The sequence below is a fragment of the Benincasa hispida genome, chromosome 12 (genome assembly GCF_009727055.1).
Source record: "Benincasa hispida cultivar B227 chromosome 12, ASM972705v1, whole genome shotgun sequence".
In the NCBI taxonomy this organism is placed as follows: domain Eukaryota; kingdom Viridiplantae; phylum Streptophyta; class Magnoliopsida; order Cucurbitales; family Cucurbitaceae; genus Benincasa; species Benincasa hispida.
This window is the reverse complement of record NC_052360.1, coordinates 75,760,256-75,780,325: the sequence shown is the minus strand read 5'-3', so window position 1 is coordinate 75,780,325 and position 20,070 is coordinate 75,760,256. Positions and strand designations below refer to the sequence as shown.

The 20,070-nt window shown below is 32.1% G+C and overlaps 1 protein-coding gene and 1 long non-coding RNA gene across 2 annotated transcripts; one reads left to right on the top strand and one right to left on the bottom strand.

Annotated features, from left to right (window-relative positions):
* Positions 1-231: 231 nt before the first annotated feature.
* On the top strand, positions 232-2,315 carry LOC120092823. The gene is made up of 2 exons (XR_005486169.1): positions 232-301; positions 910-2,315. It is a non-coding gene; the product is annotated as an uncharacterized LOC120092823 (long non-coding RNA).
* Positions 2,316-5,093: 2,778 nt separating this feature from the next.
* Positions 5,094-8,047, bottom strand: LOC120092822 (protein TIFY 9). The gene is made up of 6 exons (XM_039051027.1): positions 7,819-8,047; positions 7,591-7,735; positions 7,401-7,491; positions 7,140-7,248; positions 6,950-7,007; positions 5,094-5,413 (listed from the first exon to the last, which is right to left on the bottom strand). The coding sequence occupies exons 1-6, from the start codon at positions 7,916-7,918 to the stop codon at positions 5,365-5,367; spliced, it is 552 nt and encodes a 183-aa protein (XP_038906955.1). The 5' UTR covers positions 7,919-8,047; the 3' UTR covers positions 5,094-5,364.
* Positions 8,048-20,070: the final 12,023 nt, after the last annotated feature.

Genomic DNA, 20,070 nt, shown 5'->3' with positions numbered 1-20,070 from the left:
ATGTGTATCATTACAAACAACAAAACTTCGAGAGAATTAGGACACCAATCCCAACAGGTAACATTATATATTTGTTATTAATTTGTTATCTTTCTCTTCTCATTTGTTTCTACTCCATTGGTTGTGTGGTATGGATTATATTTGTTATTTGTTCTCTCCTATCCTTTGTTGACACGTGGCTCTACTGCGCCTTTATATTTGAATGAAGCTCCAATAGCTCTATGCTGAGCACTTCAATTATTTCATAGTTTTATCTTTCAGTACAAACCATTCTTCGATTCGTGTCGCGTTGAGTTATTAGGTCAGTTTCAAAAATACTTCCCTAACCTCCTTGCCCATTTTTCTTCTTTGACATCACTGCTTATACTCACATAATCGATTGTTTGAGATTAGTTGCGTTGCTCCATTTCTCTTTTCCTTTGTTTCAATCTAATTCTAGCTATCAATTTGATTTCCAGGGTTTTTTCCCTTCCTAATCTATGACTGAATTTACAACATTGACAAATCCAATCATTCAATAGATAAACAAAAATGATTTCGATTGACCTGTTTTTAGAGTCTTAGATTTTAGAGGTCTTCATGAATACAATATCTATAGGAAGAATGGAGGCCACAATCCTTTCAACTTTGTGCTATCATCCCCCTTCCCCCCCCCCTTCTTGTAATGAAATTTTAGTTTCTCTTTATGAGCTTCCAAATTCTTTTCTTTATTTATCCCCCTTCACCCTTTTCCTTTTTATCTTTGTATGCATCTAATAGCAACACCTTGTCTCCATATGTACATGATGTAAGTGGCATTTTTAACACAATACTTTTAAGTAATTACAAATTGACTTGAATCAATTCTGTACTTTGAGTTTGTACAAGTCCAATAAGTTCAATAATTCAATGTTTTTAATACTTTCATAGGTACTTATACAAAATTGTTGATAAGTTCAATACTTTGAGCTTGTACAAATTTTTGGACACTGGATCTATCTCACTATCTACTTACAAAGAATCACGTGCACAAGTGTTGAATGCTAGATTACTGGGAATGGATCGAAATCAACTTCTTATCTTTCCTCATAATTCAGGGTATGTTTTGTAGAAATTGAGCATTCATTGTTTAGTATCATTTAGTCTAACAAGTTTTTTGTTTATTTGAACATATAGCGGCCGCTAGAGTTTGGTAGTTATTGACTACAAAAAAGGTATTGTATTTTGGATGAACTCTCTGTTGTTGGCTTTTTGACATTTAATCTCAAATTAATTAATTTTAATTAATTAAATAATTAACGTTTTGATGATAAAAAAAAATATATAATTTATTCACAAATAATTTTAGTATTTTGAATGTTCTATTGCCTAAATATTGGAATAAATATTTCAACGCAATTTGAATAACTGAAATCGGAGCTCAAATAAAGAAGATACAACCAAAACAAACTTAACGGAAAAATCCTAAGCTGATGACGTAGTAGAATTTTTCTCATCAAAGTGGACTAATTGAAAGGTGGCACTTGGAACAATGGAGGAGGTACACATGGTGGACATTTGATTTTTTGGAGTGGTTTTCAAAAAAAAAAAAAGTGAATTTAAAATGAAAATGAATTCAATATTATTTTATATTTATGTCTAAGCTAATTTTGGACACATGGTGGACCTTTTCTTTTCGTTGAGTTTTTAAAAAGAAAATAAATTTAATATTATTTTTTGTTTGTATCTAACGGCTAGTTGATTCAAAAAGGGGAAAAATCTCCAATATTGATTTTTCTTTTTCAAGATCAAATGGTCCAAAAAAAAATATGGTTTTCACCTACCCCATCTTTTTTGAACTCTTCATTTTCTCTACATTTCTATAACAATTACATATTTTTATAATCCTCAAAGTCACTATTGTTATTCTCTCAAACCTCCTACTTTTCTTTTCATCTTATTCTTGAGAGATTTATTATATTGTGTTGATTTATTTGTTGAGTTCTCAAATTTGTATATCTACTCTTTAAGAGGGTATGTCTCAACTTGTTCTTCATTTCTAAATCTATTGTAAATGGTCACTCTTGAACCCATGACATGTTGTAACTGTTGTAACCATTTGATCCTCAATCGTGGAAATGTTCGAGATTGTTGCAGTTTGATTCTAAGCAAGGGAAAGAGTAAAAAATTCTAGTGATGTACCAAGAGGAGCTTGAGAAGTGGATGTAAGTCGATTGTACTGAGCTACTATAAAATCTTTAATGTTAATTTCTCCATGCCTCCCGTACTTTAATTTTGAAATTAATTTTTTGTTGTATTTTATTACATGAAATTAATTGAAATATTTATTCCTTAAATTAGTTGCTATGTTTATTTAGGTTGGTTGAATTGATCTTTATATATCTCATACCAATCTTTTTATTCAAATTAAATTTGGTGTTTAAAAGTGTTAGTTCTAATTATTTTGCTACTTTGGGTTGAAATTATTTGCATGAAAATTTTGTTTAAACTACTTGTTAGTAAAAAAAAATTATTAATTTGCTTAATCGGGCCCACTTTGGAAAAGTTTTCATTAGTTTTAATAAACTCTATCCACCCCCTTTGGAGTTGCCATGTCGATCATACGATTGGTATCACAACAATAGCTCTTCTACATAATTTTTTTTTTATAATATTATCAATATTTTGATTTATTTGAAAAAGCTTAATTGCTTGAGTTAGGACAACTATAGAAAATCCTCGTGTTGATAGAGCTCCTTTCTTTGATGGTATTAGAAATTATGATGTTTGAAATAATAAAATAAAACTTTTTGTGCTTGCTATGGATTTCAAGATTTTGTATGCTTGTGAGAATGATTTGGTTAAATTGGAATGGAATAATGAGTTGCTTACTTTTAATCCTAAAGCCATAAATATCATATATTGTCATTAGATAAAAGTATGTGATAAAATCTTACATTTTGAACATACATATGATATTTGGAATTTTCTTGTTAATATATAGTGTAGAAAATTCTCCTTATACTACTAATATTTTATTTGATGCGAAGGAAAATTATAATTCTATAATCAAGAAAAGTTTCATAAAGTGAAAAAAAAAATGTGATAAGTCCTCTTTGTGCTTGATGACCCCTTCAAAAAATGACTCCAATGATGAGATCAATGAAGATGAGGTAAATCACAAATCTCTATTTTATGATGAGCTATATGATGGATTTGAAAATGTGCAACATGATTTAGAAAAAGTTAGCTCTAAAAATAGCAACAAATCTTTAGAAAAAAGATAAATTATCTCTTGTTGACAAAATTAAATTTCTTGAATGTGATATTTATGAGAAAAATGATCTTTTATATATGCTTGACTTGGACAAACCTTTGAATGATAAAACTTGGACAATCATGAAATATTTGGGTTGGGTTGGTTCGGGTTAATCGGGTTATTTATTTAAAAATTTTGTTCTAAAAAAAGAAAAACGTAAATATGTAAAAATCTAATTTAATTATTTTCATATATTGAATTAAAATTAACATCTCAATTTCAATTTATATAGTAAAAAAAAAATTTCTAAAGTGCAAAAAACTACTTTTAAGAGTTATTGAAGAATAAATTATTCAAAAAATATTGAAATTAAATAAAATTAAAATCAATATATGTATAAATAATTGTGTTATATGTAATAAAAATATATATTTTCAAAGTGAATAATAAATTCATGTTGGGTTGAATTATATTAAATGAATTCATAAACCCACTCACCCTATAGAATTTTTATTTATTTGAATCCAACACATCCCTAATAAGTTGTTAATCCAACCCAAACAACTATCCATAAAGGTGTTGCACAATTCAAATATATATATATATATATATATTGTTAATAGTGTTATTGCTCTAATTGGAGGAGATATTGATACGGTCAAAAACGCATAAAACCACGTGAATGATATCGAACAAGCAAAATGGCTCAATGTGACGTCGTGACGGAGCGCCCTATTTATTATTATTATTATTTTGTTTTGTTTGGATCCATTTAAAACTTAAATTAAAGTCTGGCTTTACCCAATACCATATTTTCCACCGAAAGCACTACACGCCTGTGGGCCCCTTCACCTATTACCTAGTTACCCTAATTATCGTAATATTTTATTACTTGTTCCTATTATCAAATTTCATGTTTCTTTACATACCCATTTAATTTTTGCTCTAAATTTATTTTACTCTATACTATTTAAAATTCTTCATTTAAATCCTTATCATTTGATCAAACTGTGATAAACACATCATTCTATATACTATTACTATGATAGTGTCTCGATTTTTTAATTTAAAGGCATAAAAAGAAAAAATATCCAAAAATTTTGTCATTTTTCTAAAATACTTCTATGCATTTAAAAGCAATTATACTATTTTTGAACTTTCATAAATGTTTCCTAATCCCTTAGAGTTGAAGTCTTTTATAATATTCAAAGGAAAAATTGAGACATAAAACGATAGAATGGTGACATCAAAATAAAACATTTGAAAACTATCATCAAAGATCATAGAGATAGTTGATAAAAATCCGTTTTAGTATTATATTAGAATTTAGATTCAATATAAAAAATAAAATAAAATAAATAAATTGTTTCTTAGTACAACATGTAGAATAATAGAGATTTAAACCTTCGATCTTGAAAAGGTAGAACATATAGTTTATCGCTTAGTTAAGTTGAGATGTTGGTCGAAAATATTGTGGATAGAATTTAAACAAATCATGGTGGCTAAATTGGGACACTAATGGAAACTAAAATTGTATATGTATATGATACTTTAACCCTAAAACGTAATCAACGAAAAAATCATTAAACGGGTCCCTTCCCAATAAGCAGAATCCGCCATTTCTGATTTTTTTTTTTTTTTTCAAAGCCTCTTTTTTGGTGCACCGTTTTAGAATAGTCGTAATAATAGATACACAACACATGCTTCAAATAACACTGCTGACAATTGACTTCAAAAGTCTATTACAATTAATAATAATATTCAATCTAGTATTCCACTTTTTCAAATAATCAAAATTCCAACCAATCTTAAATCTAATAGGAAGCCATAAAGTTGGAATTCAACAACAATGAAAAAAATAACAAATAAAAAAAAAAAAAAAAAAAAAGTCAAGTCAGGTAGCATAAAATTAAAAAAAAAATAAAAATAAAACAACAGGGATTATCAATCCAAGTCGAACTCTACCCCCAATACCAGTAAGTTGCTATAACATTATGTGGCCCTATGGGCCTATTGCTATACAAAAGGAAGGCATAAAAATAAGATTATATATGTCTATATATATCCTTTTGAATAATTCTTAACTAAAAGCAAAAGAGGGATTTGTCTGTGTCAGAAAACGCGTAATGTTGATCTTCTCCATCTTATTAAGTTAGGTGGGGGCAGGGGAATGCATATGGTGAAGCCGTTGTCAACCTGTACACAATAAATCAAATGTAAAGCCATGTTTATAAGCTTTCCTAAAATACTATTCAACCATTTTCAATTTCTTTTAATTTTGCTTTCCTTTCCTTGAAAAGGCACAATTTGTTGTTTATTCCATAAAAGAAAAAAAAAAGAATAGGAAAAAGGAAAAAGAAATACCATAGTGAATAAATGAAGGAAAGAAAAGGTGAAACAAATCTTTACTCCTTTTTTTTTTTTCTATCTTTAATTTGGCCTGATGAGAAGGATCGAGGAAGTTTCATGGAATTGAATTTTCTAATCTAATCCTTTTTTTTCTTTCACATGTTAAAAAAGAGAAGCTTTCTTTGCCTGACCCTCCTAAACTCCACCGTCCCACCCACTACCCTAGAAAGTCTTTTCTATTCTTTTCAAAATTTGAACTTCCTCTAATGAACTATTTATTTCTTCTCTTAAATTACTTTACCCAAACGTTTTTAAAATGCTTAATTGAATTTTCAATTTTCAAAAAGAAGATATTGTATTTATTTAAAGAAAAGAAAACTGAAAAATAATCAAATAAAAATAAGAATATTACAACCAGACCTAACTTTTGCTACTATTCTTTTCTAAGGGTCCAATCCCAACCGTCCACATTATCTTCTCCCATAATACATAGTTACATACACATTATTTCAGTACTATTCAACATTTTAATATTTTCTATAAAAAAAAGTACGTATTTAATTCCATATTACATTTTTATAAATAAAAAAGAAAAGTAAAATGCAATGTTTCCTATTTGGTCCCCTAATTTTAAGTCCTATTTATTCAACCCTTGTGGTCGAGTTAATTTTTATAAAATTTGATTAAATAATAATAATAATGTCCATTTCTATACAATGTTTTTATAAAAATTTGATAAAATATTAATAACAATTTCCATTTCTATACAATGTTTTTTAAACAAATTTAATCATACGGGATAATGGAAACTAATTTTTTTTTTCTGAAGAAGTCAAGTCATAAACTAACTATAAGAACTATCTTTAGGATAAATTGGATATATTAAAAAACCACAAAATTACATGTTGTCAGACATAAAAAGAAAAGAAAAACAAAATGAACCAGAGAAGCATTAATGATTAAGCTCTCAAGTTTAATAAATTTAATGTCAGAATTTCAATCTTAAAATTTTAATAATTTTATATAATTATTTACTCAAAACTCCATCAACAGAAAAATTTAAAAAAAAATTAGAAAAAAAGAACAGAGACTTTAAACAATTGAGGAGTTGAACTGGAAGCGCAAATCCATACAAGAACAAGAATCCTTTTTTCTTTTCTTTTAATATTATTTTTTTTCCCTGACAAAAAATATAATAATTATTACAAATCGAAAGCATCCACCAATCGTCGTTTTCAATATACCAGCCTAAGCTACCAAGGAATAAGAATACACAAACGGAAAAAGCTTTTCGAAATTTCAAAGGTAAATACAAATTAAAAAAACGGGATAAATAAACAAATTGGAATATGAATTTAATTTTCAAGGAATACGAATCATTACCTCTCCTTACGCTTCTCCAAGAATCTCTGAAGCGACTTCTTCCTTGCAATGGGAAGATCTGCCGAAAAAACACAACAAATTAGCAGATATTTCAGATGAAATATGAAAATAGTAAAAGGTAATACTAATAAATATAAACATCTTTGTAAAAAAAAATTAGTTCAGTGCAGGCCGGTAGAGGTTTAATCACCTCCGTTAAGAGATGCAAGCAACTGTTGCTGGTGGTCGGTGGATGGATTTGCAACCGTAGGATTAGCTTCTGCTTTTCCTTCCGCAACAAGTTTCAGAATGTTCTCAGCCTAAAACAAATTTTCCACACCACAAGAGAATAAAACGATTGATTAGATTAATTAATCGAAAAGCAATTCACAAAAACATAATCAGTTACAGAAAACAAAAACTGATGGAAAAAGTCGTGTACGTAACAAGAAAATCCGGAGTTAAAACAAACCTTATCACGAGGAACGTCAAAAACGGCGACAGTTCCGTTGTAGAAGATAGTCATCGGAGACGTATGTTGAAGCGATTCAGAACTAGTCGGCCTGAAAAACAGAACAGAACCGAAAACGATGAATTCCAAAGAAATTTGAAACGGAAGTATGAAAACGATCAGTTAGGTAGAGAGGTGAATTTTTTATTACCTGAAGAGAGGCGTATAGAGAGGCAAAGGTGAGAGGATGTTGTGGTTAGCGGCGGCCTTGGGACTGGGAGGCAGAGAAATGGAGGCAGAGCCGATGACAGATTTGAGAAGCTCGGGATTGATCTTGGAAATGGCGCTGTGAATGCCTGGAAATAGAGAAAAAGAGAATTAATAAGAAGGGGAAAAAGTACTGATAAAGATGAAGGAGAGAAAAGGAAGAGAGATCAACCTCGAAAGCTTCTCTTGCGGTGAAGAGTGTGAAACTGAGACTTGGAGGAAGTGTCCTTCTCGAGGCCGAAGAAATCAAGCTCGACAGTAGCCCTAGCCATGGCGGGAGAATGAAGGAGGATTGAGGACGAAGAAGAAGAGGGAATTTGTTAGTTTATGGTTTGGGGGAAAAACAGAAAAGAGAGTTGAAGAGAGAGGGAATATTGGGGGATTAAATAAATAAGAGAAAGTGGAAAGTAAAATGGTAAATCAAAAGGCACGAGGTACATGGGAAGACCGCTTTAATGCGACACGACTTCCACGAGGCCTTAACACATAACAACATTTATTTAACAAATATATATATTAAATAACATAACAATAAATAAATAAAGGGACAAATACTCCTCCCACGGCCACAGTCCCGCCTCCCTACCTCCTCCTTCCTTTACCATTTCCACCCTATCCTTTTCCGTTACCGTTTATATCATTTATTTTCTTTAATATTATATTACCTTCACATTTTATTTATTTCTTCTTTTTCTTTTTCTTTTTCTTTTTCTTTTTCTTTTTCTTTTTCTTTTTTTAACATACAAGCATACAAAGGATATGATAAGTAGAAGAATACTATTTCACTGTCATGTTGTTTGAGATTTCAATTTTCGTTTAACATTTTTAGAAAGTTATAGTTTAATTTAGAAATATTTATGACAGTCAAAAATAATGTTGCAATTTTTAGAAGAAATTGTGTATTTTATAAATAAATGGTAAAATTTAAGAATATTTTTATAATTTAGCGTATGTATATACATATAACCAAAATTTTTAATAGCATATAATAAAATTATACTTTTGATGATATATATATATCAGCTATAATTTTTAATAGCATATAATATATTTATATATGTTAGTGATGGAGTTAAATAGTATTATAGTTGTGTGATTGTTGTCGGTAGAAAATGATGTGTTAACTTTGTTGAGAAATATGGAAGACGAAATTTTGTTTGTGGAAACTGCAATACAAGATTAAGTTTCATCACACTCAATGTTCACAAACTAAGGTGGTAGATGGATTAGCTCGTTGGGCTACGAATGAATCATATTCTCATTGTTGACGAAATAATTTTCCTACTTGATTTGTGTCGTTTGACTAAGACTGATTTATCTTTGGAGGTTTTGTAATTTTAATTTGGTTGCATTTCTAAAAAATGCTAAAGTTGATTAATAATAGGTTTTTGTAGTTGGTTGGTTCACATTGTTTAAAAGAAAATAAAATTTCTCTTGTCAAACATAAAACAAAAGATAGGTGGTTTCTTTTAGTTTATTAAAAGTTTTAGAACAAAAAGTGGGGTTCTATTACTTTTCTATCAAAACAAATATATGACATATAAAATGTGTCAATGACCCAAAAGATTCGTAGTAAAAAAAATATCTCAGTAGTCCTCTCAATTTGATTAAGAATATGCTTAAATCCAACCTGATTATTAGGTTGACAAATACAATATGTGTTTCTCTAAAAATACGTGTTATAAATGTAATTAATCTAAAATATATATATGGACTTAGGATCGACCTATATAGCCTTTGGAGATTAAATACTTGAGGATTTTTCTCGACCATAAATACATATAGCCTTTCGAGATTAAGTACTTTGAATTTTTCTATTTATAAGAATTTTTCTATTATTATTTAACCTAATAAATAATTTAAGTTAAAAAATACTTTTATCCTAAACTTTCACGAAAGAAACAATTTAGTCATAAACTTTGGTTTTTATTTGATATGTTTTTGAGTTTGAAAAGAGCAAAGAAATGTTAGGGACATTAATAATACGAAGGAGAAAAAGTAAAATAAATTATTTTAAAAAAATGGAAATTTTGAAAGGGAGGAGTGTGGAGAGGCAGTTGCGATTTGAGAGGAGGGCGGGAAGGTTTGTTGAAGAAGCAAATTGAGAATTAGTCAGTCTGGTGTTTACTTTCATTTTCCAGCTTTACGGAAATCATTTTCCACCGGCAACCATTTGTTTTTTCCTATATTAAAAAAAATCTTCAATTTATCACGTGTTCTCTCCTTCTCAAGAAATTTAAAAAAAAAAAAAAAAAAAAAAAAAAGTTTCAATTTCTTCTTTTTCTTTTTCTGTTTTTTTTAAATATGAAATTTGTTATGATGCCTAAATCTATATTCAAATGAGTCATTTTTTAATCTCTATTTATATTCAAATTATTTATTAAAACATAGATACTATTATTTTCAGTTACATGAAAAAGTCGTTTTAAAAATTATTAATAAAATTTGTTAGATGTAGACTCCAATAATTTTTTTAAATGAAAAATATATTTATTTCCATCCAATCTAAGTTTGTTTTTATTTTTCTAGCTAAATTGTGCAAGAAAATATGTCAAGTACGAATAATTTTAAAATATTATATAATGATATTGTGAGAGTTTCTGAACTTAACTAAGAAGGCCTAACAGAACGTAAACAATTAGCAGAAATAAATCAAAAGCAGTAAAGAATACCAAGATATATATAGTGGTTCGACCAGTTTGGTTTAATCTACTTTGAGAACCAACTTGAATTAATTTATTAATGAGCAATAAAAGAATTTTATAAATAACAGATAATTAACAAAATCACCAATCTGTAATTTTTGTATCCACTGATACCGAGAGATCCGCACACAATGTCGCCTCTAAAAACTGAGAACAATCCGCTGCAAAAACATACCAAAAACAGTGTGCTATCGCCTCTGACCGGCAAATCACGCGCAGGCCCGCGTGTATCTCTCACTATTGCCGCTCCACGCAAGAACCAGCGCGAAAACCATGCCCTCGCTGTCGACCTCGCTCGCCGGACACCCACGTCACTGCCGAGGACGCTCACCCACGTCAGACCCTGTCACCTATGGACAGCGGTAGACGTTTTGCTTCAGGTGGCTCGTGCACTTCAGTGGTTGTAACTCACCAGACGAAACCTCCAGGCGGCTGCTTCTATACTCGGTTCAGTGGTTGCTCACATCCAAAAACAGGGTTACACGGAAAGGAAGCCTAACTTTTGGAGAAGAAGAGATAATTACAAGTTTGCCACTACTCAATAATTACGAAAATGCCATTGGACCTTTAATTTTTCCTAAAACCCAATAAAACCCACTTTAAAAACTTGTTATTTTCTACAAATCTCCATCATAACAAGAATATTTAAGTGCCAAGCTGATTCTCCAATCTTTCTATCATCCAGATTTAATATTCAGCCCATGTAATAGGTATTTGAACCTATGGGCTAGAAGAACCTTAGTTAACATATCTACAAATTCTAACTGTATGAACTTTGACTAGTTCAACATCTTTCTGGGCCACAACTTCTCTGATAAAATAATTTTAACATCAATATGCTTAGACCGTTCATGATGAGATGGATTCTTCGCAAGATGAATAGCACTCTGGCTATCACAACGGACGATAGGAATGAACTCCTGCGAATACAACTCACCAACTATCCTTTTCAATCACACTGCCTCTTTCATAGCTTCACCTACTGAAATATACTCTAACTCAGTAGTAGATAAGGCAACAACTGACTGTAGAGCAACTTTCCAACTGACCACATTACCAAACAAACGAAAAATGTGACATGATAGAGACCTTCTTTTGTCAAGGTCTGCAGCATAATCTACATCTGTGAAGCCTTCCAATAATGCTGATTTTTCACAATCCCTGCTAAAATACAATGATACACTGGCACTACCTTTCAAATATCGAAGCACCCATTTAACAGCATTCCAATGCTCCTTCCTAGGATTTGACATAAACCTACTTACCATACTCATAGCATATCCCAAGTCAGGCCTAGTACAAATTATCAAACACATAATACTTCCAACAGCATTACAGTAGGGAATATTAGCCATCTCTAATCTTTCTCGTTCAATAACAGGACACTGAGATGAAGAAAGCCTAAAATGAGATGCTATGGGTGTCGGAACTGCCTTACAACCAGACATATTATATTTCTCAAGCAGTTTATGCACATAACTCTCCTGCGAAATGGTTAACAAACCTTTCTCCCTATCTCTTTTCACATCCATGCCTAGGATCCTTTTCAGTTCACCTAAATCCTTCATCTCAAATTCACTACTCAATCGTTTCTTGAGATCACAGATTTCAGAATAATCCTTAGACACCAGAATCATATCATCTACATACAGAAGTAGATAAGTATATGTACCTTTCTGAGATAGTTTCTAGTACACACAGGCATCATATGAGCTCCTGTGAAACCCCTACTTTAGAATAAAGGTGTTAAACCCGATATACCACTGTCTCGGCAATTTCTTCAGTCCATAGATAGACCACCTTTGAAGACGACAAACCATGTCTTTCTTTCTTTTCACCTCATAGCCCTTAGGTTGAGCCATGTAAATCACTTCCTCCAATTCACCATGAAGGAAAGCTGTGGTGACGTCCATCTGTTCAACAAACATATCAAAGTGAACAGCAATAGATAAAATTAATCGAATGGACGAATGCCTCACCACCGGAGAGAAAATCTCATGAAAGTCAACTTCCTTCTTTTGAATGTAGCCCTTGGCTACCAGTCTAGCCTTATACCTAGGCTTGCTGTCACCTCCTGTACCTGGCTTGATTTTATAAATCCACTTTGACTGAATGAGTTTCTGATTAGGAGGCCTTGGAACTAATGACCATGTTTGATTCTTCTGCAATGAGAACAATTCTGCTTCCATAGCATCATTCCACTATTCCTTCGAATTAGATACAATAGCCACCTCAAAAGTAAGAGGCTCTGCTTCAATAATGTCAGCTGCACAAGTAAGAGCATAATCAACTAAATCAGCATAATCATACCTTGTAAGAGCTTGTTTCACCCGCTGAGGCCTATCACGTGTAAGCTAATAGTTCTGTAGGTCACTGCTACTTGAGCTTTATTCACCAAAAGCTCCCTCATCAATCAAAGTCCTCTGTAGTTGAGGTTGTCTACCATCAGAACTGGATGACTGATCACTAAAATCACCTGAACTAACTGATGGTTGTGCATTAGAATCAATTCTAACCTATGCCTTAACCTGATTAATTGCCTACTGTTTCTGAAGCTCTTTGACATGAAATGACATCTCTGTTTCATTAAATGTCACATCTCTACTGATAATGCATTTATTTCTGCCCTCTTCCAAGTACCAAAGTTTATATCCTTTAACACCATGAGGATAGCTAATAAACATACATTTCAATGCCCTCTTATTCAGCTTCCCTTCCTTAACATGAGCATAAGCTGAACATCCAAACACTCTGAGATGATCCAAGCTTGGAGCTTTTCCTGTCTATATCTTCTAAGGAGTCTTTAGGCCTAAAGCGGAAAACAGACTCCTATTAATAAGATAACAGGCTGTTTGGGCAGCTTCCCCCAAAACTTCAAGGGTAATGAAGCATTTGTCAAGAGACATCTTGTATGCTCCATAATTGTTCTGTTGTGGAGTGTACGTAACAGTGAAATGCCTCGTAATTCCCTTAGATTTGCAAAATTTATCAATTTTTTTATTCACAAATTCCAAACCAGTGTCTGTCCTCAGATACTTTACCTTTCTGCCTGTCTGGTTCTCAACCTACTTTTTTCATTCAAGAAATTTCCCAAAAGCTTCATCCTTCTATTTCAGTGGATACATCTACACCTTTCTTGAAAAGTTATCAATGATCGACATAAAGTATCTAGAACCTCCCATAGAAGGTACCTGTGTAGAACCCCACAAATCTGAATGAATATAATCCAAAATTCCTTTGGTAGAATGTTTCCCTTTCCCAAACTTCATTCTAGTAGACTTTCCCATCATGCAATGTTCACAAAATGGGAGTTCAATGTCTTTAATTCCTCCAAGCAAACCTTGTTATGAAAGAGCTTGTAGACCTCTTTCACTCACATGAGCTAATTTGTTATGCCATAACATAGATTTATCTGTTTCTTTCCCAGATGCAACAGCAGCAATAGTACCCTCCAACACATAAAGACCATTCCTCAAGGTCCCCTTCAGCTTAACCAAAGAACCCTTGATAACCTTCAGAACTCCATTCTCAGATTTATAAGAATAACCTGCTCTATCTAATTCGCCCAGAGAAATTAGATTTCGTTTGAGTTCTAGAACATTCCTTACATTTGTAAGAATTCTGATCATACCATCATGTGTTGCAATTTGTACTGATCTAATTCCTTTTACATCACAAGCACCATTTCACCAAGCAGAACTGGTCCCCCATCCTTTTCCTGAAAGTCAATCAAGAAATCCCAATTAGAAGTCATGTGAAACGTGCACCTTGAATCCATGGTCCAAGCATTCTGAATGTCCCTGTTGGACACCATCAAAACCTCTGCTGAATCATACCCATCAGTAATATTTGCTGCACTAGAATCCCCTGCATGCTTTCTACTTGATGTTTCCTTGCTCTTATTCAAAGGAAAATTTTTTTCTAAAGTATCATTCTTTATGACATAGGAAACACTTTTTGCTTTTTCCCTTTGATTTCGACCTGGATCTCGATTCTTTTCCTTTTCCGTTCTTTTTCTCATTTCTGCCTCTGGCCATGAGTAACTCTTCATCCTTGCGTTCCTTTTTAATCTCGAGATTTCTTATTCTCAAGGCATCCAACACTATATCCATGGACAATGAATCCCGTCCATATTTAATAGCTGCCTTAACTTCTCGATACGATTATGGCAAAGAATTCATAAGAATAACTGCTTGATTTTCATCCGACATATTCTCACCGATGTTATTGAGATCAACTATAATCTTCTGGAATTCATCTAGGTTCTCTTCTAAGCCTTTACTTGAGTCCATCTTATATCCAAAGAATTTCTCCTTTAGATATAATTTATTTGGCAAGGACTTAGTCAAATAAAGACTTTCCAGTTTCTTCCACAACTACGCTGTAGTAGTGGCCTCATCTACTAGCCTAAGCACTCCATCTGACAGATACAGAATTATTGTCGAATAGGTCATCTCATCCATATCCATTTTTTCAGCTTCTGTAATTATTGGTGGAAGGTTATCTTCGTCTAAGATTTTGGCTACCTTTTGTTGTACCAGAATAGCCCTAATCTTTTTCCTCCATAACTCGAAATCACCTTTCCTATCAAATTTAACTTCAAACCGTGTAGACATCGAAGCCATCGGTCAAATTAATTCCAACAAAAATAATCCTGAATACAGAATATGCCAGCACACACTACCACACACCATCTTTGGATCAACTGAAGCTCTGATACCACTTGTGAGAGTTTCTAAACCTAACTTAGATGGCTAAACAGAACGCAAACAATTAGCAGAAATAAATCGAAAGCAGTAAAGAACACCAAGATATATAGTGGTTCGACCTGTTTAGTCTACATCCACTTTGAGAACCAGCTTGAATTAATTTATTAATGAGCAATAAAGGAATTTTACAAATTACAGATAATCAACGAAATCACCAATCTGTAATTTTTGTATCCACTAATACCGAGAGATCCGCACACAATGTTGCCTCTAAAAACTGAGAAAAACCTGCTGCAAAAACAGCCCAAAAACAGTGTTCTATCGCCTCTGACCTGCGAATCACGTGCAAGCCTGCGCGTATCTCTCGCTGCTGCCGCTCCACACAAGAACCAGCACGAAACCCACACCCTTCCCGTCGACCTCACTTTCCGGACAGAAATCAATCTCGCCGGACACCCACGACACCACCGCGGATGCTCGCCCACATCAGACCCCATCACCCACGGACAGCAGAGGACGTTTTGCTTCAGGCGGCTCGTGGACTTCAGCGGTTGCGGCTTACCAGACAAAACCCCCCAGCCGGCTGCTTCTATACTCAGTTCAGCGGCTGCTCACGTCCAAAAAAAGGGTTACACGAAAAGGAAGCCTAACTTTTGGAGAAGCAGAGATAATTACAAGTTTGCCACTATTCAATAATTACGAAAATGTCATTGGGCCTTTAATTTTTCCAAACACCCAATAAAACCCACTTAAAAAACTTGTTATTTTCTACCGATATTTTAATATGATTATGGTTCAAAATGAATTTCATTCATATTCCCATATAGTATTCTGAACAAAAGTATATATTTATATTTTTTTGTTACTCTAATTTTATTTCATTAAGTTTGGAACAATATTTATTTTCGTCACTTTGAACATGATGAATTGGAAAATCGTTATATATATTAATATTTTTAAATATTAATTACTTATATTATTCTATGAGTTAGTCTATACTACCTTTTCTTATCTTAGAATAAAAAATACTTTTTGCCATAAGTTCCTTTTTCTTCTTCTTAGTATTAGTATAGTACTTTTTCTGATCGTACATATATATAGTGTCAGGAAAATGTGCGGTATCATATTGGTAAGAGATCACTTCCCTCGATAGATGTATGTGCATGTTTATTCTCAAGATGAAGTTTTTTGTCGTGGAAGAGTAATTAAAGTATCGACAAAAACTAAATTTTTCCCGTATAATGTGACTCACAATGTTACTAAACTTTATCTCTGATCTTGAATCCAGGTTTTTTTAGTACAATAAGAGGTAAGGAAATTCGAATCATAGACCCCAAAATCATTAAAATACTCGTATATCGATTGACCTATGCTCGATTTGATCTCCTAAGACCAACTACACACAAACTATAAAGATAAGATCCACACATGGCTGTGTGGGCCATAAACAATAATTGATATTTAAAAAAAAATTGGATAAATTTTATATTTATTGCTTAGTTTTTAGAGCATTCAAGATTAGTGATGTCGATAGTAAATTCGTAGGAAGGTGTTTCATTCTTTACCTAGAGATTACTCTAAATAGCCTCTAGATCCTAAATCTCAAATTATGCATTGTTCCCAACCAAAACTTCATGTTTATGAAATTGCTTCCAATGTGATCTACTTATTATATGAGATCAATTTTGTTATGAGTAATTTTTTTAAAGAAAAATGATGAGAAAGATCAAGAGAGGAAGTCAAAGTTTGGGGTAAATCTAAGACAGTTACCTCATCCTAAAAGGACCAAGAAAGGCAGGAAATATATCCATTAATGTAGTGGGTTTTATGCCATAAAATTCGTAGATAGTGAATGTAATTAGATGACCGTCATTAATAAATAGTTATTAATGTTTTTATCAATAGGGTTTATTGATGTTTTATTTATTTTTATCTTATTAACCTTAAAATCCAATAAACTAACATATTAGGTTGTCTTATGAGTCTTGAACTGTATGTAGAGACATATAAGGATCAATGTTCAAGATACACCATAAAGGGTCTATAGTATAGGGATAAGGTTGGATACCTTATCCTGGTAACACTATGGATACGGTCTACTTTGTATTTGATACAAATGCAGTGAACCAACGCATTCATGTAGGAGACACGCAAGTGGGGTATCTTGTGCAATAAGTTTGCACAAGATCGGACCACAAAATAGTAACCACTAAATGTAACTCTATTGACTAGTTAGGTTTCTATTTCAATAGGATGACCTAGGTAACTTAGTCTTACTCCTGACTATATTATGAACACCTGTTCACGAGAGATTGTCCTTTGATTTGTATGGATGAGAGTGGCCAGTTCCCTGACTCATTATGCCTACCATTTTGAGGATAAAACCGAGTGGGTAGCTGGGAACATAATCATACAAGATGGATTTCACTCCTTCCCAACTTTAGGTTAAGAAAATGAGTGTTCCCTTAAGTAGTGTCTTTGAGATTTGAACAAAGGGCCATACCCTCTCACTAGACCAAGAGGGGGTTCGGTTTAATGGTTGGACCATAAACGTGTTGTTCTTTAGAGGAGCACTAGTACTTAAAGATTTAAAGGTAACCCAAGAGTAAAACAATAATTTGATCCAATTAGTGTTACGAATACTCGTAAAGGACTAACTTGCTATTATTGGTCTATATCCGTAAACACAGAAACATATTTGTAGTGAGAATAGTGCAGTTATCAGTCTTTAGTGGAATGTACCCATAGTTAACGAATATTGATTAATTTGGTTAATGAGTTTAGCCAATTAATCTCACATGGTTGGAGCTTCTGATCTACAAGTCTATTAGGTCATCTTCTTAGCTTGTAAAGGGTATTAAGGTAATTCGTCATCAAATTGAATTTGAAATGTTCAAATTCAGAATTGGGAATTTTTTAATGTATGTTGATACATTTTAATATAAAGTTTAATTTGAGACTTTATTATTAATTTTGAATATGATTCAAAATTAATAAATGAGAGAATAAAATATTTGAAAGGAGTTCAAATATTAATTTAATATGAATAAGATTCATATTGAAAACTATAGGTTAAAAATAATGTGCATTGAATGCGCATTAAAACTATAGGTTAAATAAGAGAAATATTTTTTAATATGATTCAAATGAAAAATTAAATTAAATATGTGATATTTAATTGGATGATTAGTTAATTGAAAAATTAATTAATTAATTAATTTTGAATTTAATTATATCGATTAAATAAAAAAGATGTACATTAAAACTATAGCTTATATGAGAGGAAATTATCTAAATATGATTTAATGATCATTTAATTAAATATGATTAAATTAAATTAAATTAAATTAAACAAATTAACTTCCCATTTTAGGGAAGTTCCCAAAAAAACGTAGGACCAATCCCATGTTTTTCTCTCTCTCCCCATCTTTCTAACAAAAGGGTTTTGTTTTGCATAGAGAGTAGGCTTTATCAAGAGTTTTGCAAGGTAGGGTTTCTTCCATGTATAATTAGTCTTTTTGGGAATAGCATGTTTAATCACCTTTTATTCCAATGCAAAATTATTTTGATTTTAAATGCCAATTTAAAAAAAAACGAAAATGGTTATGTGTTTTGGCTTCTATCGTGCCTTGGGGTTTTCATCCCTTCATGATGGTGGGTGGGCAACACAATTGGGCCATCCAACTGAAAAAGGTTGCCACGACCTTGAAGACCAAAGTCAAGCCAACCAACTTGCCTCTTTAATTTCTAGAGTCGCTTTTATTAGGGGTGTTCAAATAACCCGACAATCCGAATAACCCGGACTATCCAACCCAAAATGTAAGGGTTGGGTTGGGTTATTTTTGTTCTTGGGTTGGGTTGGATTGTGGTTTGGCTAAAAAAATTTGGGTTAACCCAACCCAACCTGTATATATATACGTCTTTGTTTAAAGTTTAATTAGTTTGTATTAATTAATTTGTAATTTTTTAAATATTTTTCTTTTAAAATTATTATGATATTTGCCTTTGTTTAAAGTTTGCAATAAACATCATAGATATTTGGTGTTTAGCATTTGAATTTTATGAGATTTTAGTTATTAGTTATAATAATTTACATATTTTTAATTAAAAAGAGAAAAAAAAAAGTTATAACTTGACAACCCAACCCAACTCAAATTTTAAAGGTTGGATTGGGTTGGGTTGGAGACTTTATTTTGGTCATTTGGATTGCCAATCCAACCAACTCAAAATTTTGAATTGGTCCTAAAAATACCTTCAATCCAATCCAACCCAACCCAATTCATGTATACACCTAGCTTTTACAAGGCCACAACTTGAAGTGATCGGGCGTCTGACACAAAAGATCTACCTCAACCTTTGCCAAATGCTTGGCCCAATCGGTTCCCCTTGCACAAATCAAATTCAGCCTTTTGAGTCAAATTCGTAAAAAGATGAAGGGAACCCTAAGTCTACTCCTTTTATTTATAGAAGATGATAACTCCACATTAGGTAGGTTCATTTTCCTTTCTAAAATTTTGCTATGACCATTTTCTATTGAAAACTAGCTTAAGTATAGGGTGTCTATGGCATGCACTAAAACGATATGTAACTCTAATTGTAATCTAGGTGACCTCTTTTCCAAAATACAAATTCAACGTAGGTGGACACGTGAAGATTAAATGAGTTATCTTGTTCAAATTGTGCCCTGAGCAAAATTTCACCCCTAAACTTAAGATGTATCAACTTTTATTATAAACTTTCAATTTCTTCAAATATTAAATACATTTGTGGTATAAAATTTATAGGATTTCAAAGAAAAATGACATTGAAGTAAATTTTTTGTTAGAACTTATGAGTTTTAACAACGGTTTATTTGATACCTAATTTGTGCATTAATCAAACTAAAATGTGAGCAAAGCTTGATATTTTTCAAATTAGCAAAGTTTATATAGATTTTGCGTTGTTATTGTTGTTTTTTTCTTCTTCTTCTTTATCTTTTCAGAATTAGTGCATTAGGTAGAAATTACTGTC

Coding starts and splice junctions, on each gene's coding strand:
- LOC120092822 (XM_039051027.1), bottom strand. CDS start 7,918: ATGGCTAGGGCTACTGTCGAGCTTGATTTCTTCGGCCTCGAGAAGGAC. Junction 7,008..7,139: donor GCTTGCATCTCTTAACGGAG/GTGATTAAACCT, acceptor TTTTTTCGGCAG/ATCTTCCCATTGCAAGGAAG. Junction 5,414..6,949: donor TTGGAGAAGCGTAAGGAGAG/GTAATGATTCGT, acceptor TATTGTGTACAG/GTTGACAACGGCTTCACCAT.